The sequence below is a fragment of the Hyperolius riggenbachi genome, chromosome 7 (genome assembly GCF_040937935.1).
Source record: "Hyperolius riggenbachi isolate aHypRig1 chromosome 7, aHypRig1.pri, whole genome shotgun sequence".
NCBI lineage: Eukaryota > Metazoa > Chordata > Amphibia > Anura > Hyperoliidae > Hyperolius > Hyperolius riggenbachi.
The window spans coordinates 211,190,201-211,211,099 of NC_090652.1; the positions used below are offsets into that span (position 1 = coordinate 211,190,201).

Below are 20,899 nucleotides of genomic sequence, written 5' to 3' on the forward strand. Positions count from 1 at the left end.
ACCTCCTGAGAAAGTGGAGTCTACCTTCATGAAGCGCATTGAGCCAAGTTGCTCAGACCTGTTATCTATAGTTCGCAATTAAACCACATAATATCTCGGTGGCCAACTGCCTATTAGACACATTGGGCCGTATGCAATTCACTTTTTCACCTGAGTTTTCTCCTAGGAGATAGTTTTTCATCTTCAAATTAAAATAACTTTCCAGCACTTTTCAACTAAAAAAGTACCAAAAAGTAAATGAAAAAAGGACTATCAAAATTATTTTGAGCATTTCCTTGCTTTCTGATGTTGACTGTAACCTATTAGGATCAGAACTGTCTAGTTCCTTTTTGAGATGCTAATTTGTCTTGTATTTATGTCCTTTTTGCCTGATTTTTTTGTATGTTTAAATGACAAATATGGTTTTACTGATGAATTACATATAATCCGTGACACTGATTAAAATACATAATTGATCCCGGTAAACTCCCACAAGCCCTACAAACTTGTTTCTAACCAATATAATTGGAAGGAGGGAAAACCATTTCACAACTGAGGGGTTTTACCCCTGAAACACCAGTGCTATTTTTACCTTTCAGCGCTGCCTCCATTGTAGTATTTATGTACTATGGTTATTGGGGACTGGAGAGTCCCCATAACCAATCATTGTACTGCAGAGCCGGGGTGTGTGCGCGTGCGCGGGTCATTTGTTTACGTTACATTGTTTTGAATGAAGACGGCTTCTGTTTAAAGCCGTCTTCATTCTACTCGCAATCGGCGAGGCTAATTGGATTTAGGAACGCTCGTTCCTAACATCCAATTAGTCACCTGCTGTGCGGGCTGGCTGGAGTGTGCGCGAGAGTTCCCCGCCCACTCCCAGCAAGTAAATAAACAAGTGCGCCTTTCTCCGTCCCTGGGGGTGAAGCGGTGCGCAGAGGGACGGAGAAATTTAGCACTGGGGGGGTGAAGTGGTTAATAATCCTAACATTTGTATTGCGCTTTTCTCCTGTTGGACTCAAGAGCTGCAGCTGCTAAGGATGCACTCAAGGGGCCACCCTGCAGTGTTAGGAAGTCTTGCCTGAAGACTTCTTACTGAATAGGTACTGATCCTAGCCAGGATTTGAACCCTGGTCTCCCATGTCTAAGGCAGACTGACTTGCAACAAATTTGAACACTCCCATATCACATCCTCTGTTAAGAACTACGTTATATAATTGTGTTTGACAAGTACATTTTTTACACATAAGCAAGGTGAAATAAGGCCACTAATCAGTACAGTTATAGAGCTGAACTGAAGGAATTACATTTCTCTTAGAAATAGTGGAATTTCCCTTCAATGTAGAGACAAGTGTCTGTAATATGCTGCACACGTCAGTAAGGCTGTATTTGTATACCATATGATTCTCCATTGATGTACGCACACAGGATTTTCAATTTCAGACATAATGTAAAATGAGTTGTGGGTTTGAGAATTGCTACGCTAATTGTGCTAAGACTGATGTGTTGGGATTGGGAACATGAAATTGTCCAAACTGTCTTGTTATCCTGAAGCATTCAGAGTTTCTTTCACTGTAACTAAAGGGTCATGCCCAACCCTGAAAAACAATGCCACATCATAATCCCTCCTTCCCTAAACTTTATACTTGGTACAGTGTAGTCAGGCAAGTACCGTTTTCCTGGCATCCACCAAACCCATGCTTGTCCATTAGACTGCCTGACTGAGGTGTCTACACTGCTCTAGAGTCCAAAGGTGGGATTCTGTATATCACTACAGATGATGCTTTGCACTTCATTTTGAGGTATAAGGCTTGGATTCAACTGCTCTACCACAGAAACCCCACTCTATGCCCTACTGATGAACTAATCTAAAGTCCAAAGGAAGCTTAAAGATCTGTAGCTATTGACTCTGCAGCAACTTAAGCAGTGTGCACTGTGCCCACTCTGTAATTTTATGATTTTGACACTTGTCTTTGGATTCCGTCCATTATAAAGGTTATTGATTTTTTGGAATGTGAGTCCTGAGCTAACTTTTTTGTGCTCTCCTTAGTTTATAAAATGAATATTTTTTTAGTCGCACCCTTTTACCTGGAAATATTACAATTTTCATGCAGTTTCCCCAGGTTTGCCCCAATCCAATTGGACTGTGCAGAGATATGCTGAACCATAAAAGCATCACCAGCATAGTAAAAGCACATTTGTTAGCTTATCAGTCTGTTACCTGCCAGTGGTGGACAGCACTGTTATATATACACCATCTTACCAAATACACTTTTAGACCTTTTTTTTGATGGGCTTTTAAACATAGACACAAAATCCCTACAGAAACATTTAACCCTGTTTGCTGTGCAAAGAGTAAAGCTATTAACCTACTGGCCTTTGAGCTGCACTGCCCCTAGGCCTTGGTGTTCTTGTCTGTAATGCACAGTATGAAACAACTGTGGGGTACGCCATACATTCAGAAGTCATACAACACTGAAAGATTTACAGTTTACAGCTGCTGTATTCACCTTATCATGCCTTTCAATCTTCTGAGATAGGAAGAAAAGACATGTCTAGGCAAAAAAAACCACTTCCCTTCCAGAATGTCTGACTTAAACTTAAACCACAGTTAGTTTGTACATTAAAACATAATTTCAGCTTTTTGTGATTGCAATGGTCAACATCAGCAAAAGCTTGACCTTCTTAGAAATGTTTGGGCAAAAAACACTACGGTATTACTATTATAAGAAAGTTAAAGCAATGGAGCTTAAAGTATACTATCTATAGAAGCTGCATTTTCTGTGCTTCTGGAGTAATCTCAACTATATACTGATCGATAATGGACCATTGTCATTCTCTGATCAGTATGCTGATGAGGGAATATCAGCAGATGAACAATACCAGGCACTACAGATTACAAGCAGATTTATAGCAGATATCTAATCAGAATATTTCAGTCCCAGGACCATATTGGCTTTGAAGAGCATGATGCAGGGTGGAACCATTTCTCTACTGCTTGAGGCAGGTACACACACTAGATGAAACTTGTCCGAGGTGGCCAATAATGACCACTTTTGCTGAGTATCCATTGTGTGTACAGGAGCCTCTGACTACCCTTGCGGTTCGCTTTGGCTGAGCAACAACCGAGAGCTTTGTTTTCCTCACTCACCCCTCCCGCAGTGTGGCGTCACAACCACGCTGCTCTGTTGGCCCTCCACCCCACGCATTGCAACAGAACACGTCACTAGCCTGCAGGCTAGTGACACGTCTATACTGTGTTAGCCTTGTAATGTCGCCAGAGGGACTGGGTCCTGATCTCTGCTGGGCTACATGCATCAGTTGTGTGTACAGGCCTGTACTCTGCCTGCTGACGTATTCAAATTTTCTATTCCTTCGTATTACTGTATCAGAACAGGCAGGGAATGCAAGCACACCTGACCCTAGGCAAAGCTACCAAAGACAAGCACAAATATAGGTTCATGCTGGATCCATATATGGCGCATTGTCATGTTCTCTCCTCATTACCCTCAGTACCCCTTAACTACTCCCTGAAAGTCAAATTTTCAGACAGGAGGAGGCACCTTTCGATCAGAAATCGATTCTTTCAAATCTATCGATCGATCGTTTTGTGACCGATTTTGATCGATTTAGATGGATTTGATCTATCTGACAGGATGGAAGATCTAGGTCGATCTGCTGCTGGTAGCAAATCCATGGCCCATAGAGTTTCATTGGATCTAATGGTCCAATAATGCATTTAGATAGATTTCCAATAGATTTCTGTAACAAACGGTGAAGCACAGAGAGGATCTGATTACCGGTGATCTGCAGTATCACTGGGAATACAGATGTATACCAGATTATAAGTGATCTGCAGTATCACCGATAATCCGATATACCAGCTAACCTCTGTTCACCTGAGTAGAGTGTAGTGTTTGGTGTAACAGTAACACTTAGAGGACTGGCCTCAGTGCAGTGAGGAGTACTGCACGGCTTCCTTCCGAAGGCCTGAACTCTCCAAGGCGGGAGGAGTCGGGCTCACAGTAGGAAGGTAAGTCTGAAAGTAACACTCAGGAGGTAGTGTCACTAACAGGACGGGGAACCGCCTCCAATAGTAAGGTCGGTTCTCGAGGTCGGACAAGCCAGGTTGTAACACACGGACAGATAAAGTACAGAATCAGAAGGCAGAGGCGGAGTCTAGGTACAGGCAGGGTTCGGCAACAGGGTATCAGAAATATCGAGGTACAAGATCAGGAGGCAGAAGCAGAGTCTAAGGACGAGCCGGGGTTCGGCAACAGAGTATCAGAATGGCATGGTACAAGATCAGAGTTCAGGAGGATAGTCAGGCAGGCAAAGAGTCATAACAGATAATCACAATCAAACTAGTACTTTAGCTATCAACAGAATCTAGCTAAGTGTAGGATTACAGCTCCAGCTGGACCCGGCACACTTAAGGATCTGACTACAGGTCTGAGTGCTCCCATGTATGTGTTTGCAACGCCAGACAACCAGCAACTGAATAAGCAGCAGAATATATAGTTGCTGGACTCTGCTGCCCCGCCCGAACCATTCAGCCAATCATGAGTCCTGCAGGAATCAGCTGACCTTCCTGATCAGCTGACACTTCCTCTGCAGGTATAAAGGTCCTGAATTCAGGCCCGCGCGAGCATAGCTCTCCATCTGCCTAGGTGCACTAACAGACCCAGCCACACCAAGCACTTGCTGCTGCATGCAAACAGCCGCTTTGCTGTCAGGACATGCGGCGGCTTTTCAGCGTTCCACCACACAACCAGACGCGTGCAAACCGCCGCGTAGGACGCAGAGTCAGCTGCCTAGCTCTTGGCACACGCGGCGGCTTTTCCGTGTTTCCTCACAATTTCATTCTAAAATCTATTGGAAATTTGTACCTAGATTCAACTTGACAGGCATCTGACATAAATCTATCTGATGGTCGAATCTGTTAGGGTGGAAAAGAAGAAGGAATGGGAAGGTGATAGGAAGGGACATTGGAGCAATCCTGCCTCTTCCTGTTTGAAAATTTGACTCTAGTCAAAAAGAACATTTTTCAAGGATTGATTACATGGACCAGGGAGGACGAGGAGGAGAACGGATAATGCTCAGAGGTATGTGAATCCAGTATGAGTTATACTTTGCAAATGGTTGGACTCTGCCCCACCGGATATCTTAATGTTGCAACAGAAACTTCTTTATCTCTTTAACATGAAAAGGTTAAATACTCTCCAAGCTAAGGAATTGAGAACTAAGACATTTTTCAAAATTTGGAGGAATTTCTTTCTACCCCAGTCTACTCCCTAGCAAATCACTGCTCTGAGGACTGATTTCACGTTAACCTTCTGGTATTGTTTGGAAGACATTGGGGGCACCCTAGGACAACTTAAGGTCACGAGGCCAACCTGAAGGACTCATTTTTTTGCTCACTAACTATAGCTATTATAGGAAAGATATAGGGCACAGTGTAACTCGGGAAGGGTAGAATAGGGTGGTGGGAAGATAGTAGGGAAGGGTTATATGCATGGAACCTTCTTTTTTGCCAGTGTACTAGATTTTATGCTGTGATTCCTTGACCAAGGTTTTGTGTTTTCAAAAACATACCTCTATGCTTACCTAAGGTAGCTATTCCTCAGGTCAGGTATGCACTAGTAAATTTGCATATTAACTATGGTGTGACAATATTCACAATACCCATTTTATCTCAATGTATCCGATCAACAGGTGGTAACTGGAGAGGGTCACAGGAATACTCTGGAGGAGGGGTATGCAAGCATCAAAGAGGAGGAGGATCTCCAGAGTGACGAGAAAGGGTATGTAAACGGAGAGGAGAAGTTACAGAATGATAAGAAGAGGGATGAGAAGAGGGATATGAACAGTAAAGAGATAGAACAGTTACAGAATGAGAAGAGAGATATAAGGACTGAAGACCAAGACAAGGCACAAAACAATGAGATGAGGGAAGTGAAAACTGAAGACAAGGAAAAGTTACAACATGATGAGAAAAGAGATGTGAGAACTGAAGACACGGAAGCATTACAGAGTGATGAGAAGTGGAAAATGAGAACTGAAGACAAGGAAGAGTTACTGAATGATGAGAAAGGGGGAGCTGGAAGAGAGGCCAATAGAAAATTCATGGTGGCCAGGTCTACAGAACAGACACAGGTATGTACATTTAAAATACAATAAGCTAATGTAACATAGAAGACCTTTCTGTTGAGTCAATGGCAGCATGAAATGGGCTATCATTCCACAATGTCATAAGGCAGTAATCAAAATATCTCTCTGTGTCGGTATACACCTGTCGGTGCTAGGTGGAGCTATTGGAGAGTTTGTCAAATCCTGTGGTTGAGGTGCTGCTCCAAAGTGCTAGATGCAAGGGTTGTGAAGACAAATTGGGGAGCACATTCTCTGAAGAATCACAAACAGTGAATAAAGCCACCAGTGGAATGTTCTTACCTGTGTGGTTGGCTAAAAAACCCATACAAGCTATCCAGCAAAAGAAAAAGAAGGGACACAGAGAGCCCAATATAGTGTAGTAAGTTGGGTGATGGGTAAATGGAAAAGTATATGATAGATATACTCACAAGTCAGGGTTACCAATTAGGCAACCACTGTGTAGGCAGGTGAGGAGATTAGGCCTGTCCTCACTCAGGATTAAGATGTCGCCCTCTGTAGATTAGGAGAAGAAAGGGAATTCAACCTCCCCACCATGGGTGGATGCTGATATAGTAAGGAGAACAGAGGCGCCAACAGAATAAAATATATCTAAAAACTTTAAAATTCTTCTAGGGGCGGTGGAGGACTCATCTCCTCGAAGCGGACATGATACTGTCGGTTTTAGTACAAACAAATTTATTTATATACTCCAACATACATATGTTGGAGTATATAAATAAATTTGTTTGTACTAAAACCGACAGTATCATGTCTGCTTCGGGGAGATGAGTCCACCACCGCCTCCCGAGGAATTTTAAAGCTTTTAGATATATTTTATTCTGTTGGCGCCTCTGTTCTCCTTACAATAAGCTATCCAGCAAGCTTACTTTGTCCCACTAAGCCAGGGACTCTGCTCAATGGGTTCTGGTAATGGTAGCTATACCTGGTATGCTGTAACAGCATGCTCTGCTATGCAGGGAGCTGTTTCAGAGTGGGGGAGAGAAGAAGGCAGTGGATGCAGCTGTATGCTAGTCCAGTGGAAGCAGGACAGGAACATCCTGAAGAAAGCAATTAGCATATTGGTGGATGTAAGGTTTATTTTGCAACGTTTCCTGAATGTATAGCACCCCCGCTTCATCAGGCAAACAGTTTGTAACAAATATCTCTGGAGGTATAATTTTCACACATAGGATTCCAAATCTATGAGAAAATTCATAGATGTTTGCATGCCCACTTGGGCAAAACAATATCCCTTTAACTAGAACTGATTACTTAATGTGGTTAAATTGTGGTCCAACAGGTTGAACATTCTAGTTGTTCCATCTACTGGGGCAGTGCTAGATTTTTAATTTTTTATTTTTTGCTTTTTAGTTCTCTTGGATTTTCCTCCTCTACGTCCTCTCCTTCTAGGTTTACAGTTGTTGTTGTTCTTGGGCTTGGGTTGTTTTGTTTTCAGTAGTGTGTTATGGTGGAGTTGGTAATTCTTGGTAATATGCTGAATTGGGTAGTGAGGGTCAGTTTCTTTCTCTTCTTTCCTGCTGTTTATACTGGGACGCTGCCTGTCCCTAAAAAGAGACAATTGGGGATTCTGGGAGTGGGATATTCAGGGGTAGTGGGGGTATAATGAGGATTGGCTCCATTGTAAGGTCATGTGAGCTTGAAGTTATTGTTTTTCTTTCTGTAATCCTTGGGGTATTGGTTTCAGGAGGCTGGATTGAGATTGTGATGTTCTTGATTGTTGGACTGCAATAAACTGCAATAAACTGCATCTTGCAATTCCATAAAGGAGCAATCGGACATTAGAAGAGGATTTGTATCACTACTGGAATTTTGAATGGTGATGGACAGTGGGATTGAGCTGTGGCTAGGGGTGGTGGGATCATCGTGGTTGTTACCACTGGAGGTAGTGGTGGTTTCCAGTTTCAAATTTGTATCTGAACTACAGTATGTATAATGCCTTGTATATTTACTGATTCCTGGGAAGGGGAGAGAGGGATGTTTTGAACTGTGGCTGTGGCATGGGTGGGGGATCGACGAACCAGGGGACAGCTGTCGATGACTCTTAGGATTGATTGAGAACTAGGGGTGGGAGGTTGGATAAAAAGCAGTTTCATGGATGATCCTACTCTTGGTCTTAGGTGTGTTATGTCTGGTACGGTTGTTGGAGTATTTGTTTTATGGTTTATTTGATGATTTTCTGTTGGAATACAATTGACCCTGTGGGGGGTAAGTCAGGGATGGAGAGGAGAGGTTTGGGTTCTACTGGTTCTTGGTAGTCCCCCCCAAGGTTGTGGTATCTCTGGGGGTTTCCGGGTGGATATGATGGAGGTAGGGGAGGATTAGATTTGGGGTTGGTGCGACCCCCTTTTAAAAACTATTTTACCCACGCAAAGTTGGGTAACTTCTCATTTGCATAGACTCTTGATTATCAAAGGGTCACGCACCAATGGCAATATTCAATGATGTACTGGAACTGTCCCCTGGAGTGCATGGGGAAACTTCAATCCAATAGCAAAAGGGCTCCGCACCATCACTGTATAAAAATAGCTCTTTATTTAATCTTCATTAAAAGCATAAAAGAACATGAAGGTTGCCGGGTCTCAACACATAGCAACGCACAGCGTTTCAGACTGACTGTCCTTCAAGCTCGTCAGACCACTGACCACTGTCTGGTTAGTCTGAAATGCTGTGTTGAGACCCGGCATCCTTCATGTCCTTTTATGCTTTTAATGAATATTAAATAAAAAGCTATTTTTATATTGTGATGGTGCGGAGCCCTTTTGCTATTGATTTGCATAGACTGTGGTTGGGTCTCCCACTACAATGGGCTAATACCTCTCCTTGATGTCAGATTTTACTAGTGGACCTCATTATGTGCATATAAATGCATTGCTCACTTGTTACAAACTGTTTGTCTGATGAAGTGAGGCTGGAGGGTGGACCTCGCTCAACCCACCACCAGCAGCCGTTGAGCCAAGTTCCAGCTTAGTGGGACAAAGTGAGCTTGCTGCACAGCCCATACGGGTTTTTCAGCCAACCACACAGGTGAGGGCATTCCAGTGGCAGCTGTATTCAGTTTGTGATTCTTCTGAGAGTGTATGCCCCACAGATCACACAGAATATCACACAGATTATTAAGCCTGGTACGCAGTGGCGTAGCTAAGGAGCTATGGGCCCCGGTGCAAGTTTTACAATGGGGCCCCCCAAGCACTCTATACATGACAATTGCTATAGCGCACCAAAACCTGCCAATGGCAACTACAGTGTCAGAGGTGCAAGAAGGGGATGGGGAACAGTTTGTTAATGATTACCACTATTCAAAGTATCTATAGAAGTGATTATTATGAGCACAGGACCAATAGAGAGCTAATACTGTAGTTGAGGGAGGGCCCTTCGGGGCCCCTCTGGCCCAAGGGCCCCGATGCGGTTGCTACCTCTGCACCCCCTATTGCTACGCCCCTGCTGGTACACACATCCAATTTTGATTGGCTGATAACACCTTCATATGGTATGAGGGTCAACAGATTTTGAATACTATCAAAAGATTGTGCAAGTTATCTATTCTATCTATATTACATGGTAGTAGTAAACTTGGCCACCCAAAGTTATATGTGTCAGTCCAAAACTAAAAACTAAACATATTTATTTGTATTTCCTACAAGCTAGTACAATGATATGCAAGCTACATTTATAGAAAGTAACAAATACATTACTGTAACCTTACTCTGCATTGATTTTTGCCTTATTTAGTATGTTCAAAGTATGGGATCAGTCAGGCCTCTTTTCCACGGACAGTTGATAGGCAGTGAAATGTCTCTCAAACTCTCACAACTGCTCACTGCTGCCTGGTAACTGCTTGCTGCTGCCTGTTCACTGCTCACTAGTAGTAATGTAGTTGGGAGTATACTTTTTTTACAAAAGAAAAAAAAGAGATAAAAACCTTCAAGTCCTCTTTGAGGTAATCCACGTCACCCCAATAAATTCTCCGTATTAATTAGACAGGACCATAAATAGGAATTCTTGCAGTGACGTAACTACCACCCCTGCAGCTCCTGCGAGCGCAGTAGGGCCCGGGGGACTAAGGGGCCCGGTGGCTGCCTGTTTATATGGGTCAGCACGCAGTCACTTGCCTTTGCTTTGACGCAGCCACACAGGGCACACGGTGATAGACGCAGAGGCAAAGCAGCATGCTCAGTTCTGCTTCCTCTAATCACTGCCTGACTTGTCACATTTACCGTTTTATACATACCTGGGGCTTCCTCCAGCCCCATGAGCATGGATTTCTCCCATGCCCCCATCCTCCGCTGCCCGCCACTTCGGTACTGGGTCCTGTTAGTTCGTCCAGTCTGCGCAAGAGGAAGTGCACTCTTTACGTTTCCAGCGGCCGCTGGAGAAATACGTAAAGAGCGCACTTCCTCTTGCGTAGACTGGCGTAGACTGTGCGAACTAACGGGACCCAGAGGACGCACTTCTCTTGCACAAGACTGGCCGCGACTGGCTGAACTATTAAGACCCGATACCGGAGCTGGAGGCAGCCGAGGACGGCGGCATAGGAGCGATCCATGCTCATGGGGCTGGAGAAAGCCCCAGATATGTATAAAACAGTAAGTATGACTGATCCCTGGTTTCCTTTAATACCTTACCATAATTACCCCTCCTCAGCTATAATTAACCCCCCCTCCCCCCCAAAAAAGGGAAAGCAGGCTTTGGTGCTGCCCCTCTTCCGCAGCACGCACGATTTAGCAGAGCAGTGGCATATAATACTTTACCTGATTCCAGCGGCGGGAGAGGTTCTCTCCTTTACAGTGTAGGTCACCGCATTATATAATGAAAATATAATGCAGTGACCTTTATTATATATCATTTATGGATGGGGGGGCCCATCCAAAAATTTCGCAGGGGGGCCCAGTGATATCTAGTTACGCCCCTGAATTCTTGCAAGGTCTTGTGGTACAAAAATATCAAAAATCTTTATTGACACAAATTTAAATGGATTCACAAAAAGTCTCTGTAAGGAGCTTCTTGTCTGTATAAACAATCTTCCAAAAACAGGGATATAACAATCAATAGTAGTATAGGCTTAATGCATTCAGCAAAAATATTTAGCAATATTTTTGCTGAATGCATTAAGCCTATACTACTGATTGTTATATCCCTGTTTTTAGAAGATTGTTTATATAGACAAGGAGCTCCTTACAGAGACTTTTTGTGAATCCGTTTGTATTTGTGTCAATAAAGATTTTTGATATTTTTGTACCACAAGAACTTACAAGAATTCCTATTTATGGTCCTTTCTAATATGGTAACTGCACACTGCCACCTGGTAACTGCTTGCTGAGCTAGCAGTTTAACTGCCCATGGAAAAGAAGCCTCACTGTTGTTATTTTAATTTCCTGGCAGTAATGCTGATTCTTTGGCTGTAAAGGCCCATTCGCAGCATTCATGGTGCACACCACTCTGCATTGCTCCATCATTGCCAAACTCATAGGAAACCGATTCACTGGTGCTAACACCATACAATTTGCAGTGCCATATGACAGTGGAGAAGGCCACTGCATTTACTTGTATAGAACTCAGTGTTTCACTTCAGCCAGCAGCAATGCAGAGCTTTGTGGAGAACACAGCACCACTTCCTGTGTGGAGAACCCAGCACCACTTCCTGTGTGGAGTACACAGCACCACTACCTGTGTGGAGAACACAGCACCACTTCCTGTATGGATAGGTCCCAATACTCACCTGGAGCACCTGATATTCACACTTGCTTCATGGGAGTGTTTATGAAACTATTATAACCAGATCACTATTAATGGCAGTAACTAAGCATGAATTAGAAAACCATCATTGTCAGCCTCCATTTTTCTCTCATGACAAGTTTACATTTCTGCACGGGGAATCTGGGAAACAGAATAAAAATACTAAGGAATTTATGCTTGGTACAGTACAATGATAAACTATGGCAGTACACTCATTTATTTAAGTTAAGCTTCTGTGACATAAATCACTGGCCTATGCTGTCACTTCCTATTTCTATCTATTTTTGTGAATGATAAACCGAATACGTAAATATTTTCTTTGGCAGTTTAACATTTTTATGTTTTATTTATTACAGGAAAACATGAAGGACTATGCAGAATTTCCATCTGATACTGATGGAGTCACTAGAGAAAATAAGAATCAAAATGTTATGCAGACTGAAATACCTCTGTGGTCAGATAAGGTACATTCCAATGGTTTGTATCCTGTTGCTTTTATCTAATTGTGATTTACAATGGAAATTGCATGAAACTTGGAATTGGTCCAATCAAATGCATTTCCATCTGATTTTGATTGGTTAAATCCCAGGCTGCCACTAAATTTTCATGTAAGCCTCTAATTATTTGCATCTTCTCATAGACCATCTCTACTTGTCCCAACATCCACCACCTTCACCAACCATAAATGCTATTTCCCTCTCTACAACCCCTCTATAAAGCTTAAATGTAAAATGTGATCTCATTCTATTCCTAGCTGTAACCCTTGTCAACATAAAATCATCTCAAAGTAACTTAATAACCCCACTTGTCCTTGAATTCCCCAAATCCCCCACCACCACCACCTCCAAAAATGATTTTTCAATTTATATGCAACTCTGAAGGCTAAAAAAGTAGATATTGGCTGGTTGTAAAATCATGAACAGATTTTTGGTCCTGGAACCTTTACATGCACACACACACTAGTGTTTCATCACTAGACAGTCATTTGTGATTGTCTAAAGCTGGGTACCCACGTCCCGATTTTTTTGAGTGCCAAGCGGTAGTTTCCGTGATACTGCGAGGTGGGTACAGGCGCACGACCATACGTACGTCACTTAGTATCGCGCCGTAATAATGACCGTCACGGCGGAACGGATCGCTAAGATCCCCAATGGCTTCCACAGAAAGTACCGTGAACGCTTAAAGTCTCTGTCGCTCTCGACGTGCCAGCAGGAAGAGGCATCACTAACGACCGCCGTCAAGAGGATGTCACAGCTTTAGGTGAAAAAAAGATACAAGTATATTATTATTATTATTGGTTTATAAAGCGCCAACATATTCCATGGTGGTGTACAAAGTAAGAAACAAACATGGGGTACTTAACCACTTTACCCCCACGCGTACGCATTTCTCAGTCCCTTTTTCCATCCTTTCAAAACCAGGGACGGAGAAATGCGTACTTTCCGCGCTCCCACACTCCCGCTCGTAAACACGCCGCCGGCCGCTCGCCCGGAGATCAATGAACGGGAAAATCCATTCCCGTTCGTTGATCTAAGCCCCGCAATGATCCGCTGCTTCTCCGATAAGCAGCGCGATCATTGTGTAAACAAAATGTCACTGTGCCCATCTTATGGCCAAATAGTAAAACTACACCCTAAAGCATTTTTGACTTACAAATAAATTAGTTTTACACACAAAATTAACTCCTTACCTCCCACACTCCCCAATTTTTATATTTTTTTGTAATTAAAAAAAAAATTACAATTAAAAAAAAATACATAAATAGTTACCTTGGGGACTGAACTTTGTAAATATTTATGTCAAGAGGGTATAACACTGTTAATTTATACACTATGGGCTTGTAATTAGGGATGGACGCAAAACTGAAAAAAATGCACCTTTATTTCCAATTAAAATATTGGCACCAAACATTGTGATAGGGACATAATTTAAACGGTTTTATAACCGGGACAAAATTACAAATAAATTTCATGGGTTTTAATTACAGTAGCATGCATTATTTAAAAACTATAAAGGCAAAAAACTGAAAAATAATAAATTTTCTCCCACATTTTTTCCTATTTTCCCATTAAAACACATTTAGAATAAAATAATTCTTGGCATAATGTCCCACCTAAAGAAAGCCTAATTGGTGGCAAAAAAAACAAGATATAGTTCATTTCATTGTGATAAGTAAAGATAAATTTATAGACGAATGAATGGAAGGAGCGCTGAAAGGTGAAAATTGCTCTGGTGGTCAAGGGGTAAAACCCCTCAGTTGTGAAGTGGTTAATAATACAGACAATATAGTGTGCACAAATATACAAAATACAGAATTACTACAAAATACAGAATTGATATAAAATACAGAATTGGTAATTACAGTAGCAAAAGTAACATGATGAATAAAATGTATAATGGATTCTAAGACACAAAAGGGTGAGAGAGCCTTGCCCTTTCAAGCTTAAAATTTAAAGGAATAGGGAGGAAACAAGAGATGGGGTAGGATACAATATTGATACCTAGAAGCAGTGTGTTTTTAGGAAATGTATTAGGAGTGCACCTTGGCCTAAAGGCCCGTACCCACTACGTGATTTTCCCAACAATTTTTCCAACAACCAGCATTTTTTTAAGTGACGAGTGATCATCTCCACAATTTTGTGACATGGGTACAGGCGCGCAATCACGTGAATGATGTTTAGCAACGGATCTTCAAGATCCCCGATTTCTCCGCACCAAGTACCTCAATGGCTTGACTTCCTGTTCGCATCCATCATGTGCCGTTATGTGTCGTTGCGTGTGCTCACCAGTCAGAAGTTGGGTCGTGGAGCGCTCGTCGTTAGGGGTACAACGCTGGATCCATCTTCCTCCGTCGTATGCTGAGTATTTACCTTTAGGTCAAAGGGGAATGGCCTATGGTAGAGCGTGTGCTTATCGGAAAAAGTGAGTTTTGAAGGAGTGTTTGAAGATCTTAAAAAGATTGGAGAGTGATGGATGTGTTGTGGAAGGGCTTTCCAGAGGAGGGGTGAAGCACATGCGAAATCTTGTATACGTGAATGCGAGGCGGTTATTCTAGAGGAGGACAAAAGAAGGTCATATCTGTATCCTATTACTTTCACTGCCCTGTCCCATTAAAGTGACTGCTAAGCCAGAGCTTCAGTCACTATCATATTAAACTTGAGCTGTCTGTAACTTTCGGCTCCATCTAACTCAGCCTCCCTGACTTGGCAGTTGTTAGGCAGTGAAAAGCCTGTTGAACTCTCACAACTGCTTGCTGCTATCTGGTAAATGCTTGTTGCTGCTTCTTAACTACTTGGTAACTGCTTGGTCAGCACACAGTTCAACTGCCCATGTGAAAGAGTCCTAAGTTTACTTTTGTTATTGATGCCTCCACTGAGGAAACGCTTCACTCCCTGTGGGAAATGATAATGTTTCTCCAGCAGACTGAAAATCACACCTTGAAAGGGCCCGTTTACACACAACAAAAAGTGTAAGGGTAAACTTAAGCTGAATAGTCACCTTGCAACCGAGGAAGATGGATCATAGCGACGTGCCACAACGACAAGCGCTCCCCGATCCATCTTCCTGCCAGCAGGTATGCGCAACGTCATTCAACGGCACATGACAGACATGAACAGGAAGTCAAGCGATTGCGGTACTTTGCGCAGTCATTGGAGATCTAAAAGATCCATTCCGGCATGACGGTCTTTATCGCTGCACGTCTCTAAACATCGTTAGCATGTTTGCGTGTCTGTACCTACATCACAAGATTGTGGAAATTACTGTTCATCATTCAAAAAAATTGTCGGTCATCGGGAAATTCATAGTAAAAATAGCGAATTGGGTACAAGCCTTTAGAAAGTACCTAAATAGCAGGGCAGTTTCTAGGCAAAATTGCACCCAGGTCGACGGTGTAAAATTGTGCCCCCCTTGCCCCACCCCATGGACGCGTGAGCACTTACTCATTAGGGACAGTCACACAGTCACAGGTCATAAGTAGATCTGCCTAATTACTAGTGACCAGACACTCATCAAGGAGGAAGCAGGGACCAGGAAAACACACAGGCGAAGAGAGACCGGAAAGTCGACTCCTCCATGGACGCCGCCCACTGACAGCCTGCAGTACCGCTACAGGACATCAGGTGTCATCACGCGGTGGTGACGTGATGATGACTTGACGTCGGACGCAGGCAGCCCAGGAGGAGTCAAGTCACGCTGGTAATCTTCTTTCTTCTTACATTTGACTGCACCGTGCGTCACCAGCTCCCTAGCGGTTATGTCCTTCTGTCTGCACCCCCCCTACTTCTAAATCAAAAAACAGGTTGCGCTGGGTTAATATATTGCTATATATTAGTACTGATACATTTGTGAATAACTGTAATCAGATCATATATGTCATAACTTCATCAAAATATGCTTTAATACCTTGTTGCAGATAAAACTATCTTATTCCATAAACATATTAAAAGACCTCTAATAAGCATAAAGTTCACAGTATAACACATATGTGTACATAATTGTCAAAATTCCATAAGACATTTCCGCATACATTCACTCATACATACTCAGACCATCCAATGTGTGCAAAAAATTCCATATATATAAAAAATGGGTTAAAAAGTTATGGTACCAATTTGATCAGTTAAAAAATCGGGTAATCTCTGTATAGAGAAAATAATTATGCCTGTATTAGTTTTATAAAAAATATATACGTGTATAATAGTTTCCTCCAATGGGCGGTTAAATAGTTTTATAAAAAATATATACGTGTATAATAGTTTCCTCCAATGGGCGGTTAAATGTTTCCTGGGATAAATGTCAAAGGTACAGTCCTTCAATCGAGGTTGTTCTAAGTCAATACTTCCATTAAGCTGGAGTGAGTTGACTACCGCAATGGGACTCCTGATCCGGTATATAATGTTCGTTTAAAGTTGTCTCCGTAGTCAGAATAATTTAGAGAATACTCACGCTTCCCATTGGGTGCAAGGTCTTCCTCCAGTCAACACGACGGAGCTCCGGCCGGTAGATCGAAGGCCTGTGTCAGTAGTATCCGCTCGTTCCTCCCGTATAGTTCCACTGTGTAGTTCAATAACGGAGAGTAGTACTTCCGGGTGGCGGCTTGTTCACTTCCGGGTGACGTCACCTGCGTCTCGTAGCTGATGTTGTTCAGTTGCCTGGTTACCACTTTTACGTGGTTATTGGTCTAATGGCCAAATTAGACTTGTCCAGGATCCAATAGCGTAAATGCTGTGACAACTCTTAGCGTGAGATGCATACAAAAGTGGGCTAATGCGTTTCAGCGGACTCGGCCGCCTTTCTCAAAGCAAGTCTTGCTTTGAGAAAGGCGGCCGAGTCCGCTGAAACGCATTAGCCCACTTTTGTATGCATCTCACGCTAAGAGTTGTCACAGCATTTACGCTATTGGATCCTGGACAAGTCTAATTTGGCCATTAGACCAATAACCACGTAAAAGTGGTAACCAGGCAACTGAACAACATCAGCTACGAGACGCAGGTGACGTCACCCGGAAGTGAACAAGCCGCCACCCGGAAGTACTACTCTCCGTTATTGAACCACACAGTGGAACTATACGGGAGGAACGAGCGGATACTACTGACACAGGCCTTCGAGCTACCGGCCGGAGCTCCGTCCTGTTGACTGGAGGAAGACCTAGCACCCAATGGGAAGCGTGAGTATTCTCTAAATTATTCTGACTACGGAGACAACTTTAAACGAACATTATATACCGGATCAGGAGTCCCATTGCGGTAGTCAACTCACTCCAGCTTAATGGAAGTATTGACTTAGAACAACCTCGATTGAAGGACTGTACCTTTGACATTTATCCCAGGAAACATTTAACCGCCCATTGGAGGAAACTATTATACACGTATATATTTTTTATAAAACTAATACAGGCATAATTATTTTCTCTATACAGAGATTACCCGATTTTGTAACGGATTAAATTGGTACCATAACTTTTTAACCCATTTTTTATATATATGGAACTTTTTGCACACATTGGATGGTCTGAGTATGTATGAGTGAATGTATGCGGAAATGTCTTATGGAATTTTGACAATTATGTACACATATGTGTTATACTGTGAACTTTATGCTTATTAGAGGTCTTTTAATATGTTTATGGAATAAGATAGTTTTATCTGCAACAAGGTATTAAAGCATATTTTGATGAAGTTATGACTTATATATGATCTGATTACAGTTATTCACAAATGTATCAGTACTAATATAAGGCAATATATTAACCCAGCGCAACCTGTTTTTTGATTTAAATTACCTTATTTCTCATGTGTGGTGAAGTGGGAGCCCACATTTAATTGGTTAGCAGCGGGTGAAACAGTTACTACACAGAGAACCTACATAAGCGCCCTCCAATCTCTTTACCCCCCCCTACTTCTACTTGCCGGTCTGCACCGAGGGTGGTCGCCCTGCCCGCACTGCCCAAGAAACGGCCCTGCTAAATAGCAGTAGTAAACAGAAAACTTTACCTCAGGCAATGTAGATTGGGAAGAGGGAGAGAGTGGCAGCTAGGCTAAAACACGCTCCGGGGGTTCATAGAATAAGACTTGTAGCATAGTGGGTGGTGCAATGCCATAGTCGATGGCACTCTCACCTTGCAGCAGTAGGGTCCAAAATTAAATTCTAGGCCAGGACACTATCTACATGGAGGTTGTATGTTCTCTTCATGTTTGCTCAAATTTAATCCAGGCAGGTTGGTTTCCTCTCATATCTCCAAAATATACTGATACATTTATTGGTTCCTAAAAATTGGCCTTGGATTGGCATAGACATCACACTATGACTGTGATAGGTACTAGATTGTGAGCTCCTCTGAGGTACAGTTAGTGACCTGACAGTGACTGGTTGTGAATGCATAATAATAATTTGCTGAGATGCAGCTTTACATTGTGGTGCAGAGGATTCCTTCAGTAGCTGCACCATTACTGGCAGACAGCTGGGGAGGTTGGGCTGTACTAACTGCAGACAGATTCATTGCCTGTGTGGGGAAAGGGGAACGTGTACAGGCAGCATTATAGGTGGGTGTGAGGATGATGTCTCTGCAGACTTTGTATGCAGAAGGGATGGAAGCTGCAAGGTTTCATGTGGTGAAGCATGACCTCAGGTCAGTTTAAAACATCAAAGCACAATTCCTCCTGTGACTAATTTATCTCCCTCTCATTTTTAACTGTTAACTAACAGTATACAGGCCTTTGTGGAACCACCAGAGCTGATAAGGCCCCTTTTCCATGGGCAGTTGATAGGCAGTGAAAAGCCTCTCAAACTCTCACAACTGCTTGTTGCTGCCTGGTAACTGCTCGCTGCTGCCCAGTAACTGCTTGCTGAGCACACAGTTCAGCAGGCAGCAGTGAGCAGTTACCAGGCAGCAGCAAGCAGTTGTGAGAGTTTCTGGAACAACATCCTATGGACTGAAGGCTTTTTAGATGTCATTTTTACAAACTCTAATCTGGCCCTCCTGTTTTTGAGTCTCACCAATGGTTTACATTTTGTGGTGAACCTTCTGTATTCACTATGAAGTCTTCTCTTGATTGTTGACTTTGACAAAATCAGCAGGATGAATTCAGAAGTGTTTCGGGCAATATTATCGGCTCATATTCAGCCAAATGCTTCAGAACTCATTGGACGGTGCTTCACAGTGCAGATGGACAATGTCCCAAAGCATACTGCAAAAGCAACCAAAGAGTTTTTGAAGGTAAAGAAGTGGAATGTTATGCAATGGGAAAGTCAATCACCGGACCTGAATCTGTTTGAGAATTCATTTCACTTGCTGAAGACAAAAGTGAAGGGAAAAAGAACAAGCAGGAACCAAAGACTAAGAGCGGAGCTGCAGCAAGGGACATGTCGGCTGCAAGGGGCTGGAGGAAGCCCCAGGTAAGTAGATCCTTTTTTTTTTAGACATTCCCTTTAAACACCCTCCTTCTCCCCGGTAGGTGAATAACCCTAACAAACCCCCCCATGCCCAAATGAACGATACCTGTAGCTGATTTACATTTACGATCAGCTACAATCATTAAATACTAAGTAGTAGCCTATCGGCTGCTAGCCACAACGGGCACACAAAGGCACCTAAATAACCGCCTGGGTACCCGATTACCGAAAAATAGCACAGGCGTTTATTAGACACTTGCTGATTATGGTGCCCAGATAACCTTATCCAGGAGCATTGTACCTGGAGCCGGGGAACGATTAGAGGAGGATTGTACACCTGTCAGACAACAGAAAAGCAGCAGTAGGCATTGAGGGGGGACTGGGAGTGTGTAAGCAATGGGCAGAGAGAGTAGCTTCTTTTTACCAGGATGAAAACACTGCATTCAAAAGAAATAAGATGGGCAACAGAACTGGAACAGCACAGCACTTGTGCACTTTTATCCATGTAAAATCTCTAAATGCTCAAAGTAAGAAAGCCACTGAGATGATACAATATATAGTACAGTGGAACCTTGGTTTGGGACCATCATTCATTCCAGAAACATGCTTGTAGTAGTGGTTGGATAGTGTAGGGCTCTGCCTCTGACACAGGAGACCAGGGTTCGAATCTCTGCTCTGCCTGTTCAGTAAGCCAGCACCTATTCAGTAGGAGACCGTGGGCAAGTCTCCCTAACACTGCTACCTTCTATAGAGCGCGTCCTAGTGGCTGCAGCTCTGGCGCTTTGAGTCCGCCAGGAGAAAAGCGCTATATAAATGTTGTGTTTGTTTGTAAGCCAAAGCACTCTTATATCAAAGCAAATTTCCCCATCAGAAATAATAGAAACCGAGTTGATTTGTTCCACAATCCAAAAACAGTTATAGTAAAATAGTATAAAATAAAAATGTAAACAAGACTAAAGGTAGCCATACACTGGTCGATTTGCCATCAGATTCGACCAACAGATAGATCCCTCTCTGATCGAATCTGATCAGAGAGGGATCGTATGGATACCTTTACTGCAAACAGATTGTGAACCGATTTCAGCCTGAAACCGTTCACAAACTGTTGTGGTGGTGGTGGTGCTGC

At 42.8% G+C, this 20,899-nt stretch overlaps 1 protein-coding gene across 2 annotated transcripts in view; it reads left to right on the plus strand.

Annotated features, from left to right (window-relative positions):
• The window catches only part of KIAA2012 (KIAA2012 ortholog), a 331,067-nt gene that overhangs the window by 246,133 nt on the left and 64,035 nt on the right, over window positions 1–20,899 (plus strand). For both annotated transcript variants that reach the window (XM_068245108.1, XM_068245109.1), the window contains exons 15-16: window positions 5,692–6,132; window positions 12,237–12,344. In XM_068245108.1, coding sequence (XP_068101209.1) covers window positions 5,692–6,132; window positions 12,237–12,344 — 549 coding nt within the window. The remainder of the gene's footprint in view (window positions 1–5,691; window positions 6,133–12,236; window positions 12,345–20,899) is intronic.